The sequence below is a fragment of the Strigops habroptila genome, chromosome 7, assembly GCF_004027225.2.
Source record: "Strigops habroptila isolate Jane chromosome 7, bStrHab1.2.pri, whole genome shotgun sequence".
Classification (NCBI taxonomy): Eukaryota; Metazoa; Chordata; class Aves; order Psittaciformes; family Psittacidae; genus Strigops; species Strigops habroptila.
The window spans coordinates 54,156,238-54,175,054 of NC_044283.2; the positions used below are offsets into that span (position 1 = coordinate 54,156,238).

Genomic DNA, 18,817 nt, shown 5'->3' on the forward strand with positions numbered 1-18,817 from the left:
CATAGCTCACAGGTTTCTGGCTATTTGTGGAGTTGCTTCTTTCCTGCATAATGTTCTACTTTGCAGTAGGTCCTTACGCTGGAGGAGAGGCTTCCTGGCTTTTAGCCCACTTGTGAATGCAAGGGAACAAACTGCAGTTGCGTTATTGGAGAGGTTAGTGGGCATTTCTTAGTCTCTGCAGTGTCTTTGTTTTCTGCCTGTCTTGCTTTAGCCTAATAGCCACCATGTAGATCAATCGGAGCAGGAGGCCATCAGTAAATGGAATGGTTGCTTCAAAGCCTTGTGCACTGTAGCAGTTTCAAAGGAGTGCAGACAACTGATGCTCCAGATTCAGCTGTCCTACAGCCTGGAGCAAGGATTGGGTCCTTAAGGTCCCACATTTGCTGCAAATTGACCTAACCACTGAGCTATCACTTGTACAACTAACTTACTGCCTTTTCTATTAGATAATCCAAAGCGGAAACTACAACAGAAGATAATTCTCTAGAACTGGTGAGTCCCTATAAGCACAACTAGTGAATCTGTCATCACTTGCTGTGTAAAGAAGCCAAAGTTAGCCTGAAGCATTGTTCTTTTATGTTACAGAGGGGAAATGGCTCTGGTCCAGGTGATCCAGAAGCCTGAGGAGCCAGACCATCCCGTGGTGTTGGCCTGATTAGCTGTAAATAATCCAGGCTCAACTGCCCTGTTCTGAGTCTTTGCCCCTTGCTGGTTTTTCGTGGAGGGAACGGGGAAGGTTTTCTAGCTAGAAGGATATCTCCTGTGTTTATGAATGGGACTGCCTGTATTGTGAACTGGTTTTGGTGCATGCATGGAATGAAGCATGGAGAGAGAGTGGGTTTATGAATGCTTGTACAGAAGCGTCTGGATAATTAACTCAGCTATTAAGTAGGAGCATTTAAATCCTTAAAGACATTTTCTGTGGGATATACAGGCATGCAAGAGAGGCATGGTTCGATGCTGACTTCTGCCTAAATTGCTCATCAGGAATTGAGGTGTCGTTTTTGCATCTGACCTGGAATAATTTATTCGGTATCACAAGGATTTAAACCTAGTCTTCCTGCCAGGGTAACACCATCATCACTAGGCCATTTTTACCAGCTCATCTGTCTCCACTGACAAGCTGGTGTGCTACAGTTGAGGGCCCAGGTCAATTTGCTCTTTTGGTCCTGCAGGAACAAATGCCAATTAGCAGTGGGAGGCAGGAGCGGACACCAACCCAAGTCACAGAGGGTATTCTAGGATAGCATGGTCACTCTTTCAGGTGCTCTCATGGTAGCATCCTAAGCCTTGCATATTAGTTAACCTTTCCCACAGTTGCCGTATGTGAAAGGTCTTTGATCTATGAATGAGCCCAACACATGGTGCTTGCTCACTGTATGTTAACAGCAGAGATGTTATTTTTGGCTCCTGAATTCTTTTTCTCCTTGACTATTAGAGCTGAAAGACCTTTCGTCCTTAAGACAGGCAGCTGTTCACTATATAGTGTGTTTGGGACGACGTGCTACATAAGGCTGACACCTCTATTGGGAACAATTTTTTTTGCAGAATGGGTAAGTGCCTTTTTAAATAGCCATTAAAAAGCCTAAATAAAGTAGTCATATTTAAGTTTTAAAAAGAACTGGTATCTTTGGAACATGTAATTTACAGAACTCGCTGCAGTAATCCTTGGTTTAGAACAATTCTGCACTAAAGTACTTGCTTTTTTCCCTTTAAAAACAAAACCAAACCCCAAACCAAAAACCAGACAGGTTTCCAGCAAAGGCTGGGGTAAATGAGTGGAATGGAAACATAGCCAAGTCTTGCAAAACTCCAGTATACAATTGCTGTTCTCTTGGAGGTCTTTTCTCCTGCCATCTGAGAGCATTCCCTTGCCTGGCCACTTGTTTTGCTTTTTTTTTTTTTTTTTTAACATAATCACTAGTTGCTAGAAATAAATATTGCAAGAACTAATATGCTGGTTACATTCTTACAGTTGGGGTTGTGTGCAGTGCACGCTGCTTTGAGAGGAAGCTGTTTTATAACATTTTTAATTATGAAATTTCTTATGCAACAGAGTTTAAGGGTCAGGTATAAACAATCAAATCACAAAGCTTCCCTGTGCTGTAACTCACCTATGTCATTTGTTGTAGCTCAAGCTTTGACTCATTCCACTCTCACACCAAACAAGATTCAGGAGCTAGAATACAAGGTATGCTGATTCAATGTGCAGTACATAGTATTTATTTTGCAGTGGTGCTCACAAACCATTGGAGTAATTTATCTATGGCTACACTGGGGTTTTTTCTTCTTTTTCACAGGCAGCTGTGTTTGGTTTCAGAGCTGTGGAATACCAGTCCCTGAACAAAATGGGAAGGGTGTCAGAGAAGTTGTTGGTAGCATTTGGGGCTTGAAAGACTCAAAGGCCTGTGTTTTCAGTTTTGAAACATGCAGAGGAGCTGCTTGCTGTTGTAGGAATGTCTCACAGGCACCATGGGCAGTAGGGCAGATCATGCCAACTCTCTGGATCTGACACTGTGAAAGCAGACCCTCTGCAGCCAATTCTGCAGGCAGCTCCAGTCCCCGACTGCAGGAAAATTTATACAGCTATCAGAAATCTAACTGTAGGCTCATACCCCTTGTGTGGGCATGGACTGCATCCAGAAAGAAGGGAATCCGTATTCCTAATCATCAGCTTAGAACCACTGCTGCGTTCACTAAGATTTTAGTAGGAAACTGAAGATAGAGGAAGGGATCATAGAGCCTGGTACTTCCACTTGGGCCGAATCTAACAGAAGCATAAGGGAGCACTGAGTCTGCCCATTGCTTACCCCTGGTATGAAAACAAGAGACTTCTCTTCTTTTTAGGAAGAAAATGTCATCTTCCAGAATGACTTTACTTCAGGTGAGCAAACAGCCGAAAATATACATTGCACTTCCTACAAGGGAAGACTGAGCCAAAAGTCTTCAGCTTTAGAAGTGCCTTCCAAGGTGCCTTCCTTGGCTTGCTTCTAACCTTTGCCTTTGCGGGATGCTGGTGCAAGCCATTCTTAGTTATGTTAAGCCAAGCAATTGACTTTAGTTTTATTACAAAGCTTTTATTAAAAAACAAATGCTCAGCACATTAACTCAAACTGGAATGACAAAAAAAAAAAAAAAAAAAAGGTTGACAGTATTTTTGGCAAAGGCTGTGCCTTACTATTTTAAAAAATGGGTACATCAATGCTCATTTCAACAACTGGCATAAAATCCCACTAACAGGCTAACAAAAACAGATACAAATACAGAACAATTGAAGTAATAATTCAAGTGCTGGGCTTTTTACAAGGAGAAGGGGAATGGGTGAGAAGGAGAACTCACTGCAGTCAGATTTGCTGGATGTATTGCTTATGTTTACAAAGTAGATGATGCAAGACTAACATGTCTACTGACCAGCTGACTGTTGTTACATTTATTTAGTTCTATAGGACACTGTATTATATAGACTGAGAGGCCACTATTTGTTACAAATAGTTTAACAAAAAGCCACCTTTTTTTCCATACAGTTTTTTCTCTGGCAGGCAAAAAAAAAAAAAACCAACAAAACAAAAAACTCCTTTTATTTAAAAAGTATTTCAGATTTCTGACACCTGTTTAAAAGCTCATACCTAGTAAAATATACACCAAAGAAATTACAAACTAAAAGTTAAAATATAAAAGCATTCAAGTTTCTTAAAAAAGCTAAAACCAAAATTGATCCTGTCGCACCATTAAATAAAAAGAAGGTTGAGTGTGTCATCCTGGTCCAGGCAAATTCCATTCCCCGATGTGCTGTATGGGGCAGCTGTGGTCTATGTTACTCTGTTGGCTGAAGCAGGTAGAGACAGCCATGCTACTTTGTTTGCTGACGTGATATGGACACAGATGAGATGGGGCTTAAGAGTGCAAGGCAGAAGTGGAGTGAAGACAAAAGCTGCTCTGCTGACCCAGGAGCTCATTTGCTCTATTTATATCAGGGCTGGACCTCGTGATAGTGAAGGATTTTGGCAGTGATTGTCTTTATGATTCAGTGTCTCTAGCAGTGACATCAGGGTGAATGACATCCTAGACAGACTCCTTGGGGGTGGTCTGTGTGGATGAAGGACACACCGAGGGTTTAACAAGCTTCCATCTCCAGAAGGGGTCCTGGTGTCGCCGCCTTTGCTTTGCAAGTTGAGAAAGCATTTCTTTTCCCACCTACAGGGAAGGAGGGAGGGGAGAGAGAGAAAGATAAAGAATATATGAAGCGTTTTTTTTCAAATCCTTCAAATAAGCTGTAACTCCGTGACACAACTGTATTAGTAGAATGTGCGTCTGCAATGACAAAGTGCAGGGTATTGCTACTTGCTCTTGCTTGAAGTCTGCAAGAATATTTGTGTGTTTTGGATTGCAAATAGATGTCCACACCAACTAGAAAGCTAGGGGTTTAAGCTGTTTAGACATTCAACATATTACAGAAGAAATTCCCTTTTGTAGTGGAGTTAATTCATCTACAACATGTGACCCAGATATGTTACAAAACTAGACATCCTCAGGCCTTGATACTACAGTGGTTGAGGTCAATTAAATCTCTACTTCAGAGCTTCAAGCTCTGCTCCCTGAGGAAATGCTGTCTTCTGTAAGCAGCTGTTTAGAGGAATGTGGTGGGTGAGGCTTGTGTAAATACTGACCCTACCATGTGTCCACATGACTGGGGAAGATTCTTTCTGCTCTTCAGTGGGGTAGTGAACATCTCCCAGTTGCATAAGAGCCATGGTTCTCTTACCTAGCAGTAAAGTTCACTAGGATCTTGGAAGGACTTATGTTCTTATAGCATATGAAAAGGTCAACAGGGCAAGCCTTATAGGTGTTGCTCATCCAGAGAGGAACAGTTCTTCATCACTAGATCTCTGGGTTACATCAGCTGACTTACACAATTGCTAACTCAACCGTCACCCCTGCCCTTCTGACCCAGACAACTGGGTTATAACAGGGACACTCCACCGAAGACTGTCTGATGAGTCAGGCAGTTTTCCACAGACCGACACATGCTCTCCAGTAATGGTCTCAGGATTATTGGTATCTCAAAAAAATCTCCATTAACCTCTAGGCCTCCGTGTACTACTCAGCTGCCAAACAAGTAGAGGGTTCAATGAACAGAGGTTTTGCGAATGACCCAGATTAGCACAGGAATGTAGTCTGGTGGGGAAGGTGAGTGAATTTACACCAGAAGAAACACAAAATGCTTAGTCACACAAAGACAGGCTGCCAGCACCTCAAATCACGCAAGGCAAGACAGAACAAGTTCATGAAGAAATGGTTTAAACCACGAGTCAAACTTCTGTTAGACAAATCATAATAGATAGACTGCTTGAGCCTGTAAGAGCCACAGCCAGAATTAATCAGCAAATATCACAGCAGCAGTATTTAGATGTGGGCCATTTATAACTGGGCACCCACCTCCCATCTGCTGCAGCTTCCGTGCAAGCCATTACAATGCAGAGTGTAAGCGGTGTAGTGGTTGACTACAGCTCCTGAATAAGAAGTTACAGAGGCTAATCTCCTCCAGGATAGAACATCTCCAAAACTGATTTTGGACCCTTTGATTTTAGTGAGCACAAGCTGAGGCCCCAAAATCTTACTAAATAAGTTGACTGCTCATCAGAGGCCACCCACATGACCATTGTTTTAGTGGAAAGCTAAGGACAATGAAGAAGTTTGGCTGCAGACTAAAGTGGAAGGGGCAAGTACAAATTTATATATGTAGCTTTAATTTGAAGAGCACTCTCCCCTTCCCAAATACCACTATCCCTGATACATAATGAATAATTTTCACCTGCTCCTGGTAGCCACAGAAGGACATTTAAAGCCACTGTGGCCTCTTAAACATCACAGCTGAAAGTCCACTGGCAAACCAGTGGTTTCAACAGAGGTGGTCTGTATTGACTAATTCAGTTCCTATTTCCTCATAAAACCTGCCCAAGTCCCAACTAAAAAAAGCCTTCTGAGCTTCCTGCCTTTTTTTTTTTCCTTTCCATAAAGTAGCACAGTGCTCCATAACACGTGTGGATCAAAGTGCTGTGACGGGCTCTACCTTTCCAAGGAGCACGAAAGAGAGGCCAAGCAAACAGCAGAGGAACACTGGGGAGAGCACCCTGCAGCTTTATATTTATTCTGTGCCTTTTCATCCCAGATTTTCAAAGGTTTGGTCCAGGTTGCTCTTCCTGGGAAGGTTTTCCTCTCAGTCTTACATGAAAACATTCAGCTTCCTGTTGAGGAATGGCCTTGAGGCGCCAGGCCAGTAGTTCACAGCAGTCTGATACAAGCGATGTGATTCAGAGCTACTCCCCATTAGCAGCCAGGAATGTCTACTTCACTGAAGGAAATGAAATGCTCTGCTGTTGAGATGGTTCCCTGCCTCCTCCCCCCTTCCCTTACCAGCAAGCTGTCTTTGAAGTCAGGAGGTTAAAACAATGACCATGACCTTGCTCTGGCCCTCAGCTTTTTCAAGCAGCAGCCATCACTTCTTTCTCAATCCAAAGGCAGCTTTTGCAGCACTTGCCTCCTTTCCATAGCCCCTCTCGGTGCCTGATTATCCCCTGCTCCAACAGAGAGGCTGCAGATACTACTGGAATGCTGCGAGAGGACAGGCCCAGTGAAGCCCCAAATACTTTTATTTCTAAGTGAATACTGCAGTGCAGCAAATTACACAGTAGTTATCCTGAAAACAGCATCTAGAACCCAGCCTTTCCCCAGCTGCACATTAAGGCTACACACTGGAAATTGCTTCTACTGTTGATAAACCAAATAGTACCTAAAAAATAAGAATGATGATGGTGTTGCCTTACAGATATAAAACAGGTCAAATCAGGATTCTTTTCAAGAAACCACAGGCATGTGCTAAGGAGACTGAAGACTTCCCACATCTAAGGCTTCACTGGGGGGCTGTAGCTGAAGTCTGGCCAAGCAAGGCATGCCCTAGCAAAGCCTAATCCACAAGTGAAGTCGGCACAATCAAAGACTGCAATTACAGCTCCCTGGCTGTGGTTAGGCTTCAAAGAAAGTGCTGCAAGTCACATTTTACATATGTGAAGTCTTGAGTCTGAGCCACAATAGGAGGCACTGTCTGTGCCATTTGCAGTGTACATCTGACTGCAGGAGGAAAAGGGGGAGAAAAAAAAAGCCCACCTCGAGAAAGAAACAGAAATAAAATTCAACAATAATTCAGTTAAAAAGGAAAGCCTTGATACCAAAGTGATAAAACTGTTTTTTGGAATCACTACAGTAAAACACAAGCCTCCTAAGAAGCCTGGGCTCAATGGCTGAGGGTAAGAGCATCAGAGGGGGATCAGAAGTCCTCCCCACACTTGGGAATGAGATGGATTGAAGGGTGGATCCGCAGGGGCCTTGTGCTCCTCCTCTAGTCTTTAGCTCATCTTCTTTTTTCTAGAACAAGGGAGAGGATTATGCAGCTTCATCCAGGTCATGCTAATTGGAAGAAGTTATGGAAGAAAGTCAAGAGCGTCTGGCTTGGTGCAGTAGAAAGTACAGAGTAAAAGAGAGAGCTAATCCTTCACAGAAAGCAAAAAAAAAAAAAAAAAGGCTACATATAATAATGGCAGTTATATGTATTTATTTTTTTTCAAAGTCAGTCTCCAAACCTGGCTTTTAATCCAGTACTTCAAACAAATGGCAAATTCAGGGACCCGGTAGCTGAAACTGTCATTTTCTTTTGAAGTCCATAACGAACATGTTCAACTTACTGCCAGGGTTTATCCAGTACTCCAGAAACTTGGGTATGCAAAACCAGGTCATTATTTATCAGGAAAGTTCACACTGTTTGTGAAGCCCCTTTGTATTTTCTTTAGCAGCAGAGCTGGAGAGAGTTTCAGGCGCAAGCAGATAGATGCCGGCACTGCAGTCTGCTCCTCTTCCTGCCCAGCTGTGCCATGGTTTGTGGGGTTAGCCTAAACCAGATCCTTGAAATGTCCTGGGCAAACAAAAACAAACACTCCACAACCTTTGTTGTTTCTAAACAAAAAACCACCTCCCAACAAAACCCCAGTCGTTTTAGTAATCCGATTTGCTGCAGGGTCCAACAAGCTGTTAGAGCACATGGATGGAGAGACCTACGGGAGACAGGAAAAAGCCCTCTCTGCAAGAGCTGGATACCAGCAGGCAGCAGAGGAAACCTTTTAAAATGCCTTTGTTGCCAAAGAAAGTACATAAAATTGTACCATAACACTGTAACAGATCCCGCCATGTTGAAGCCATATCAGTCGTAAGTTTTTCTTGGTTTTCTTGGTCCCCCTCCCCTCCCTTGCTACTGTTAGCCTCAGCCCACTGCCAGTAACTGTGAATGGAGACTCAAGTAACAAATTATCCACTAGTGTTTCAGCAACTACCGCTGGAAATACCCCTCCATTGACTACGCAAGGGGTCTGGATTCCCAAATTGGAGTCCTAAATTATGACCTCTTAGCCTGGCCTAAGCTTGGTGCCTTAAGTGAACAGCAGGAATGCCCCCTCCTCCATAAGGCACAGACCTCTTCCAGAGCAGGTTAGTGTTGGCATGGGAAACGCCCAGATCCCAGGTATTTTAGGGCTCCTGCTTTGTGCAGCTGAAGTCGGTGATGCCAAAGCAGGTGTGGCTCTTATCAAAGGCCCCCAGTGTAGGCAGCATGAAACTAGCAGCTCCGTATCACTGTGCTACAATCTTTAAAATGATCCTGCTGGGAGACTCAGGACATGTTTTTCCTGTTGAGGGTGGGAGGGGAGAGAGGTTCCATGTTTATAATAAAGAACAGATTACCTCTAGGCAGCCATCTCTAGCAGCTTCTTAAAGAGGAATAATATACTAAAAGTGATCTGCAAGGGTGGAAGAAAAGGCTTGTCTCCTTTTTTGTATCTTCATGGCATATAATAAATATTCAGAAAGCTATTTTAAAAATTACTTCTTTCATAGACTGAGAGCTGCTTAGAAAGATGCATCAGATTTAGGGGCACTGAAATTGCTAATTCAGTTTTCACCTACTACAACAGAAAAGACATGAGGTAGGGGTAAAGTAGTAAGTGAAAATTCTTTCAAAAGAAAGAAATAACATACGTAAAATTTCCTTCGTAGATCATCTTTCCTGCCACAGGTTACTTAGAATTTACACCGTACTTAGAAAGACAATCTCAACATTTAAATCTTCTAATACATGGAATAATTTAAATAGTTGCTTTCGTGCAACGAAAGGTAACTCAGGGGTAACCTGGATATCTTTTTGAGCTTCATCAACTCTTCTACACACAGACATTCACAGAGCAACTCTACCTGTGTAAGACAGCAGTACACAGGAACAACTACAGAATTCAAACACATCAACTTCACTTTGATGCAATTAAGTCATCTCAGCAGAAAATCTCTACTGATCTGAAATACACAAGCCTCCTGTTGGGTATCTCAGAAGACACGCATATGAGAAGAAACCCAACTGTTCATCAAAACATGGTCTCACCTAGTGTCAGGGCAAATGCACACACCATAGAACTGATTATACACAGTTATTTTGGCAAGAAGATTTTACCTCATGCAATTTCAGGCATCCCCAAGATGAAGGATGGGGAGCTCTCAAAATGCATGAGTTTAATTCTGATGCAACTTAGTATTAATGAGGAAACATATCTTACTTTTGCAAGGAGGAAGCAACTTCAGAAATTATGTCTCTCCTCCTAGTTAAGCTTTCTTAGTTCTCTTACCCCCTGCTCCTGCTCTACTGATGCCTGTGGCAAGAACACCAATTCAGAGAGATCATCACTGGTACCATTTCCCTCAGTTGCACCTAACCCTGCTCACACACAACGCCAATGGCACCTTTACTGCACCAATGATTCCAGCATTTGCTCCTAATGCTGGAACCAACAGAAGAAAGCTGGTGTCCGGAAAGGTCAGACTAAAATCCTAACTGGCTGCCAGTCTCACATTTAACTGACCAGGCACTGGTGCTTCAGCTGGCCAGCCCTGCTGTGAGCCTCCTTCCTTGCACAGCTTTCCAAGCTGCACATGTTCAAATCTGTTTATATGGTACAGTCTTAACACGTGGGTAAAGGATCAGAGATCTGAAACATGACTTGCATGAAAACTCTTAAAGTAGAGGATTAAAGAACTGGACTGGTATGAGAAGGCTGGCTCTTCTAGCAATGACTTTTGCATGACCAGATTTAGGCTTTTTGGTTCGGTTTGGTTGGTTTTGTCTTCAGGATGGTTGGTTTTACATTCATGTATATCAGAAGACCTCTCCAATCCAATCATAATCTCTAAAAGTCAGAGTCAGACAGAAACAACTCAGTGCTAGAGTTTGCTCAGTTTTGACAGAATTGCATTTAAATACAATTCTGTTGAAATTAGAGGACAGATTTCACCAAGCTTAGTCTCCAGAAACAAATGGGAAAGACTTTGCCATTGGGTGTCATAACAACTTGCTCTCTAGCTGTTCAGGAATACAGTAGCATTTTCTCATTTTGAAGCTTTTCACGTAAATACACTGAAGATGCCGAGGTTTTCTTCCAATTGGGAACGAAGCCACGTTTCAAAACCTTACGCTTTCTTTATGAAACAGTTTGTTTCTACAGAGTTTTTCTCATGACCTTAGAAGTCTTAATCTGGTGGTGAGTTTACTAAATTCACTAAAATACACCGTTCTCATCCACAGAAGAACGGTGCACCAGCCGTCAACTCCCTGTCTCCACCCTATCCCACAGGAAGAGTTAGAACAATAGTTGTCCCACTGTTCCTTCATTATAGCCCAAGCCGTCTACTGCTAACACCTCAGAAGTAACACTCTACAGGGTTTTTTTTAATCACTTGTAAATGTGGCTGAGTTCAAACTCCATCTCTGACTTTGCAGCAGCATCTGCAACTTGAGCATCTCTGACAAAATAAACAGGTTCTAGACATTCACCTGCTGAATTATCTACTTTTGCCCTTTGTCAGTGCCAGTTTAAAACATGAAATGCTGGAGACCTGCTTCATAGCTGACCATGCTACACCCCTGCTTTGTAAATACTTAAAAAATATTCTTGTTTCTCTAATCCCACATCTGTGCTGATTGTCTAGTTGAAAGTGTTCTGCTGGTTTTTATTTAGAAAACCTATGCTTTGCCCCTACCCTGACTTACCCTTATCCCTCCCAGTCTCTGACTGCACCCAAAATAGCTTTTATACTCTTCCTTCCTTCCTTCCTTCCTTCCTGCACTTGACTAGGGTCCTCCGCCAGGGTGGTAAGGGAAAAGGGAGAACTCGGTCTGCTCTGCCGCATCTCTCCCAGCAGGTGTCAGTGCCCTTCTGTACCTGCCACCCAAACAGTGCTTCACGTTTGCTCTTTTGACGTTTTTCTTGATGTCAGAGAGCCTGAAAGAGAGGAGGTTTTCTGTCTTTCATCGTGCTAAGATCAATCAGAATTAAGTTGCAGGAGGGGATCTGTCTGAGGGCTATACAACTTGTCTTTGGAAATTTCAATGCCTATCTGAAAAAGGCTGAAGTTAACCAAAGCATTCAATATGAATGTTTCATCCAGCAAATTCTCTGCTGCTCATTCTGTCCCTCTTGCCTATGCTGAAGACCACCGTGCATAGGCAAAACAGGGAATAGGGAAACATGGGTCACATGGGAAACACAAGTTTTAAAGCAAATCAGGACATGTCTCAGCACCACCACCACCACAAATTCTCCCACACACCAACTTCTGCACAAATCCTCCAGGCTCTGCCTAAAGCTTCTGAGCAGTCAAGGGGTATGTAAAAGGGTGGAGTGTTTGTTTCATTTTCAACTACTGCAGCAGCAATTTCAAGAGCACTGGACAAGGCAGGTTAGAAAGCATGTGCCTCAGACAGCAAGGTACCACATCCTCTTTGCATCTCCTTTCTAGGATGCTGGCCAGAAACTCATGGTCAACCATGACCACAGTCACCAGATGGTTCTTTTCCCCAGTATTCTGGCTGCAGATTGTTCCACTTGACAGTCTGCTTTCACAGCTTCACTCCATTTTATTTCTAAGTAATAAGATAAAGATATTCTAGTCATAAATTTTTTGTAACAACACTATCCAAAAATCACTTCTGCACCAAAATTTTACTAGTTTCCATGTAGGAAGCTTGAAACATTACAGACAATTCATTGTTTAAAGTTAAACAATCCGATCCTTTTAAGTACTTCTGATGTAAATCAGTGTTAGTCAAAGTTTTCTCATTTTTGGAAGCTTTGCTGATCTAAATGCCAATTGTCGTGGAATTTTGCAAGCCACAAATACACTTCTCACAGGTTTTCAAATGTCTATTAAGCTTCTCTATCACCCTTTTTAGCCCTTGAAGATATGCCAAAACACAATGTTAAATTATGTAGCTTGTGAGGACTTCCCAATTGCATCCTGCCATATGTCAGATGATGTGCCTTTTACAATTACCGTACGTAGCAAGTCATAAGAAGTTAACTATTTCCATGTTGCAGAACAATCAGGAGTTTTCATTACTACCCTTCTATTTCCTTGCTGATTTAAAAATACTCATGAGATGCTAAAAAATCATCCTTTTTTCCCTTCCAAAAGTCAAATTGGATAGGAAATCAGAGATTTCCACTTCTGACACAGAAACAGAATTGCCTCCATTTACAAGACTTCTAGAAGGTTGTGCTTAAAGTAATAAGAAAATACCACCCTTCTGAAAGGTGCTCAATGGACAATCTCTACATTGTCCTTAATCTTAGCTTTCCTCATCTCCCCTTCCCTCCTGGCTTCTCCCAAAGTAATTTTTAGCTTTATCAGGTCTTATTCAATTCTTGGTTGATTTCAAAGGAGAGAATAAATATGAGTTATTTCTTCAACAAATAAAAGTTATTTCAAACATTGTGTTAGGCCATGTCAACTGAAAACAAGATCCTGCTTGGGGACAGTTACACAGCTCTTAAAGAATGGAGACATGCCTTGGAGTACCCCAGGATAATACAGCAGAGAATGGAGCACCAGGTTGCGGTACTCCTAAAGCACCCTAATATTAAAGCGCTTTATGAACTGGCCATTCAGCCAGCTGGAGGAGATTGTGGAACTCAGCTGAATCCTAAGCAGTGAAGCCGTAAGAAGCCTGCTGCTGTGTACAACCCTGGGCAGAGGGGCAACTTAATGCTACCACCTTCACTTCTCCACTCAAATGATGTCCAAGCCAAAAAGCAGGTGAGAGGTTCACCTTAAGAATCAGTTATGTGCTGAAGTGCTCATGGACATTAAAAAAAAAACCCCAACAAAAAAGCCCCACACCCAAAACTTTCACAGTATCTTAAATCATTTCTGTTTGCATGTCTCTTCCGTTACTTTCCTCTGAACATCCCACCACACAACCCTCCCACCATTTCATCCTTCTCACTTACATCACCGTAATTACAGCCCTGGCTGATCTCCTTTGTGCTGATCTCGAGATTCTTTCTTTGGTCTTGCCACCTACTCATTTCTGATTCTTCTCAGATAACAGAACGCTTGTCTCCTTCCCAGACCTCCCACCCTCCTTCCTCCTCTTCCATCTGTACAAGTAAGAAAGCTAGTGTTTTCCTGTCTTCAAGAGCTCTTTGCAGCACTCACTGAAAGGCATTCCCAAACTTATTATCTCCATCCAGTAAAGACTACAACAGCTCTGCTGTGGGCCTGGTAAGATATTATGCTTGTGGGCAAAACATTCTTTGGATTAGGCTTGGAAAGGGCAGGAGTCTTAACCTTCAGAAGTTTACTTTGAAGTCTGGCTGGCTGATTCAGGTTCCCTAAATCATTCCATGTATTTACTTCCAGCTACAGCAACATCTGTACGTCTCCAGTGGAGAATACTCACTCGGCACATGACATTTAGTGAGGCTGCCTACACGTGCATACATAGAGTCAAGAGCCCACTTCCCCTTCAGTGGAAGAAGATGATACCTACTGTTCTCATACTCTCTTACAAATTGCACAAGGACAGAGGCAGGTATTACCAACAGTTTCCACACTGTTACAGAGCTTAAGGGGAAGGAAGGGAAGAAGGGAGGGAGGGGTGTAGAGGTAAAAGGGAAAGAGAGAAAACCCATGTGCTTAGAACATGCATCCTCTATTACAGAAAATGCAAACAGAGAAGCTCCATCAAAAGGAGTTCAGTGTAGGCAAGGCAGTTATCCTTAGATTGTAAGGCATCCAAGAAACCAAATATCCCCTGGTTTTCAACTGCCATGTGAACCATAGTTGTATTCCGATCCCAATCAAGCGCTCAACATCAATTCAGATGAAATTATGTGTGTTTTGCTTACTCGTACCATGTTAACATCAAAGGTAAAAATACAACAGTCATAAACCTGGGCAACTAAGCTGAAACACCAATTATAAAACTCAAGGTTAAAGCACTTGCTTTTTTTCCCTTTTTTTTTTTTTGTTAAATACTTACAGCAGTCGCTGTAACAATACTTTACATCTACATTTGTTGTGTAGGCTACAGAACCCAAATGCTGCAATCCCCATCTACAATCAGCATGACTCAGGCATACTGCAAAGGGCGAGACTGCTTGCCTGAAAACCTTTCGCTTAGCATAAAGAAAAAAAAACAGAGCACGCATTTCACCTTTTCACTTCAGCTTTAAAGAAAAAACAAAGTCTTAAACCCAACCAAGTTTAGACTAACCAGCTAAATGGTATAACTGCAGAAGAGGCTTGAATCATGCTGACTGACTGACACTGACACACTGCACAGAGCAAACTTAACTTGACTTCTTCTAGCTGAAAGTCCCAGCAGAGCAGAGGGGCAACAGGAGGCTGCTTTGCTGACCACTCTGAGCGCTAAGGGCATCATGCAGCCAGACAAAGCAGAGGGGATAAAAAGACCAATTCTGTTGGTGACTTTAGAAAGTGTTACTTTTTTGCATGGTTCCTGGAATTCTTACGGGTGTCCCAAGAGCAGTCTGGGTTAATTAGGCAGTGTGGAAGCAACTATTCTGTCAAATGAATGCCATTCCTACTAGAGAACATTATCACACTGAGAGGAAGGGAAGGACCAGCCTTCCAGCACAAACACTGTGAAATGAGGATCACACTGTGCTGTGTGCACTCACAAGCAGACTAGATGGTGTAATCACTACTCATTCTACCTTCAGTGCAGATGATATGATGTGAAGAGAGAAAACACACTCTGGAAATACAACAACAACAAACCAACCTGCACACATGAAATACCACTGTACAATTGAGGGAGAAATTCTTGCTATAACTGAAATACAGTCCCACTTCCTTAGCAGATGTTTTGTTAGTATACAGGTGTACCCAGGCCAGCCAGCATCTTGTAGGTCTCAGCACATAAAATGTACTCCAAAGCCAGTGTCTAACCTGCTCTTACAAACTGTGACGGTCTGCTGGCTGGGAGGGTTTGCACTGCTCAATAAACCCATCCCTGTGCTTCTCAGGCAGACTTGTGGCACGTCAGTGAGGTTTGGTCAATTGGACAATATGAAGGTTAAGAAGTGAGATGGTGAACACCTAATAGATAGCCGGTATAAAAACCATCAGTAGTCAAAGTAACAACAGCTTTGGGATATGATACTTCTGCAATTTTTGCTAAATTCATATTATTGCATAAAATTGATAAGAAAGCTTATTTCACAATTCAGTTTTATCATCAGGAAAGCTTTAGAGATGTTCTTACCATGCTTCAGATGTAGGCAGCTGTCATTCTGGGGCCTGTACCTGTAGAAGATTGTTTTCCTTTAACAAATTTCTGTTACAGAGTTTTTGCACATTCCAAATAAGTTTGTTTGCTACAGCATTACATGGATTTTCTTTTGTGTTTTTGGTTTTGTTGTTTGTTTGTTTTTATGGTTCTTATACCAGCCATTTTTGTTGGGGAAAACAGGGTGTTTCTTTGTATATGTTTTACAGGCAAAGAGGAGACCTCACTGATGCTTTTAGCCAACCTACTAGGCAGCAGAGTACACAGAAATGTAAAATACAACAATAAAAAATACAGTGGCTACAAAAAGGTCAGTGTAAAGTTTCCAGTGTCCAATAATCCCACACAGTATTTGAGACATAGTTAAGCCTGAGGATGATACAACACTGATTGAGGAGAAAAGCAAAGGTAAAGCAGGACAGTGACTGCAGCAATGCGCAAGTTCAGCCAAAGATGTTGATGCCATCAGGATGCTGCATGGAAAGGCATAAGGGAAAGGAAACATGTATTGTGTGTGTTTTCAAGAGCTTGCATTCAAAGTGAAGTATCTTAAAACATCCATCAGAAGCAAGTGTTAAGAGAAAAGCATGTAAAAATTAGATAGCGCAAGCCCTGGTTTCTAAAATGTACCTGAGGTGAACGGTAAGTAAGAGCTGGCCATGGCCTACCTGATGCTGATTCCTGCAACTTTTCTCTCTTCCTCTTCTTTTTCTTTCCCTGAAAAATAGGAAATTTTACCATACTGTTACGTGCACATAACTTTCTTTTGTTGCTTCCCCACCTCACAGCATAGAAACAAAAGCCATCTCCACAATGAGAAAGCGGTTAGGAAGAAAAAACAGTTGTTTTTGAGGTAGCTAAAACCTTTTCTAACCCGCTTCCAACTGTTTCAATGGTAACAAGTTTTGCTCTTGGCATCTGTGGAGTAATATATGAGCAATACACATTTTTACATCCACATGGAATTATAATTTCCGGCAGTTTTTCAACTGGCAGCTGCAAGCATCTAAAAGACTTCTCACGCTTAATAATCTGATGACACATATGTTGATATCGTAATTAATGGCTCTTACAAGTACTCTTCACACATTCAGATACTTACACTGTCATACATGGCAACAGCAGACAGGGTGTTGAAAGTACCTAGGACAACCATGATTGTCCCCGGGGTACAAACCAGCCAACTAAAACTGTTCTGATAATGCTTGTATCTTAATAACAGCCAAGTCTTGTGCGGCTGTGCCAGGAGAACACAGTGTGCAATAAGCGAACAGCAGACTGCTGTTCAGCAGAGCACCCTTAATGTGACCGAGGTGCAGGACAGAAATGGATGTCTGACAGCTGTCTTTCTCGGACACCACACTGGCACCAGTGTGCTGGCACAGGCTCATCACGCCAACCCACACACTCAGCCTTCTCCTGCACCCCCATCTATGGAAAAGGCCAGAGCTCCCAGTTCACAGTGTCTTTCAGGAAACAAAAGGTCAGTTTAGACCCACAATTTTAAACCTCAATCATCTTGCGTCACCCTAATTACCACTTTGATATTCCTCCATGTGACTTCTCTTTATTGACCTGTGTGCCAGTCAAAGTTTTGGTTTTGTTTGGTTTTGTTTTGTTAAAAAAAAAAAAAAAAGGAAAAAAAAAGTCATATCCATTTATATTTGAAAGAAGCCTTCAAGCTGCCAGGACAGGCTCTAACAAGTGAGCTTGGGCAAACCTTGGTGCAGTTGCTGTAAGTGGGACTGCAGCCCACTGTCCATCCTTCTGCCGCCCAGCCAGAGGTTACTCCACTCAGCACAGCTGGCAACTGCCAACACACATCCCAGTGTAGACTGTGCCACACACAGCAGCTACACACTGGAAGGGCTGAGGTGGAGGGACACTCTGTTCCATTAGCTAGCTCTGCAAGGCAACAGGATGGACAGCAGGTGATGAGAACCACCTCAAACCACTGCAGTGCTCACAGGAGGACAGCAAGGGCTGTCCAAGCGAGGGCTCCAGTGAAGCTGTGGCAGATGAATTTAAGTAGTCTCTAGTCTGCTCTGACAGTCTGCCTGCCTGATTCTCAAGCTCCTGTCCTTATTTATCCTGTGGCTGGCAACAGGGCTGAGCAATGCCTTGTGAGTGAGCTCCCAAAGACAGGACCAAGACTAGAAGTTGGAAAGCAGATTTCAAGGGCTCTGGGAGACTCACAGTGATATGCTTTATCGCTTAGGCACCAACACTTCTTTACAGAGTAAAGTACATTAATGCAGATGTTAACATGGAAAATCATGGAAAGAAAACCGTGTTTTATTCTCTACGGCAGGCTGACTTTAAGTGTCAAAACATACTGAAAGCTCATCTGAGATCCATCTAGGAGATACCAGAAGCAGAGGAACAGAAGGAAAAGGCTGGGCTGAAAACTAGTTGTCAGCATTTCCAAATGAGGAAGTTTCTGACAACTCCAACACACAGACACCATTACATCATGAAGACACTGTGATTCTCATGACTATCACACAACTTTGCAGGACTTCTTTGGGCGTCAGTAATAAAAACATAATAAAAAGCACGCAGATACTATCAACAGTTGAATAGCAATGCTTAACATTTTCTTGCAATTTCTGAAATCCTGAATAACCAGACACACCAAAATAGAAGAATGAAAACCAAGTAGTACATATTTTTTAATTGTACTGTTTTGTGAAATTCAGCCACATGAAACAGAAGAGTCATCCCTAAGTCACTTTCAACTCTCGAAATACTGCAGTAATATCTGTGCTGAACGAACACAATTTCATTTTTTGACTGCTCAAGTTAGAAAAACTGAAGCAAAAAAAGAAAAAAACAGATGACATGTACCTGAAAAAGTTTCAGTGATAAACTGTGATCTGCTATGATCACCTTCTCACCACCACTGCAACAACAGTGTGCATTCCTGCAGAGGCAGAGAGGAGGACAGCAAGAGGAAGGCAGTAGAATTCTCCATTGTAACATGTAGGACAGGAGTATGTCAGCACTATATTTCCGCACAGGATGTAGATTGGAAGCACATCAAAGAGAGCATCCATACGTGCCACCTTACACACTCCTAATGTCTATCAAGGCATTTAAGAAACTGCGGTCCACTGCTTATGCTGTATGGCAGTA

General features: G+C 42.5%; 1 protein-coding gene across 6 annotated transcripts in view; it reads right to left on the minus strand.

Moving 5' to 3' along the window:
• Positions 1–3,061: 3,061 nt before the first annotated feature.
• Positions 3,062–18,817, minus strand: part of LEF1 (lymphoid enhancer binding factor 1) — a 70,031-nt gene continuing 54,275 nt past the window's right edge. For 2 of the 6 annotated variants that reach the window (XM_030491542.1, XM_030491546.1), the window contains 3 exons: positions 16,351–16,399; positions 15,659–15,699; positions 3,062–4,194 (listed from right to left, as the gene is read on the minus strand). In XM_030491542.1, the coding sequence (XP_030347402.1) occupies positions 15,665–15,699; positions 16,351–16,399 (84 nt within the window). In that variant the 3' untranslated portion in view covers positions 3,062–4,194; positions 15,659–15,664. Of the gene's footprint in view, positions 4,195–7,598; positions 8,106–15,658; positions 15,700–16,350; positions 16,400–18,817 lie in introns of those variants that run through there. The other 4 variants (XM_030491541.1, XM_030491545.1, XM_030491543.1 and 1 more) reach the window with 3 other exon arrangements.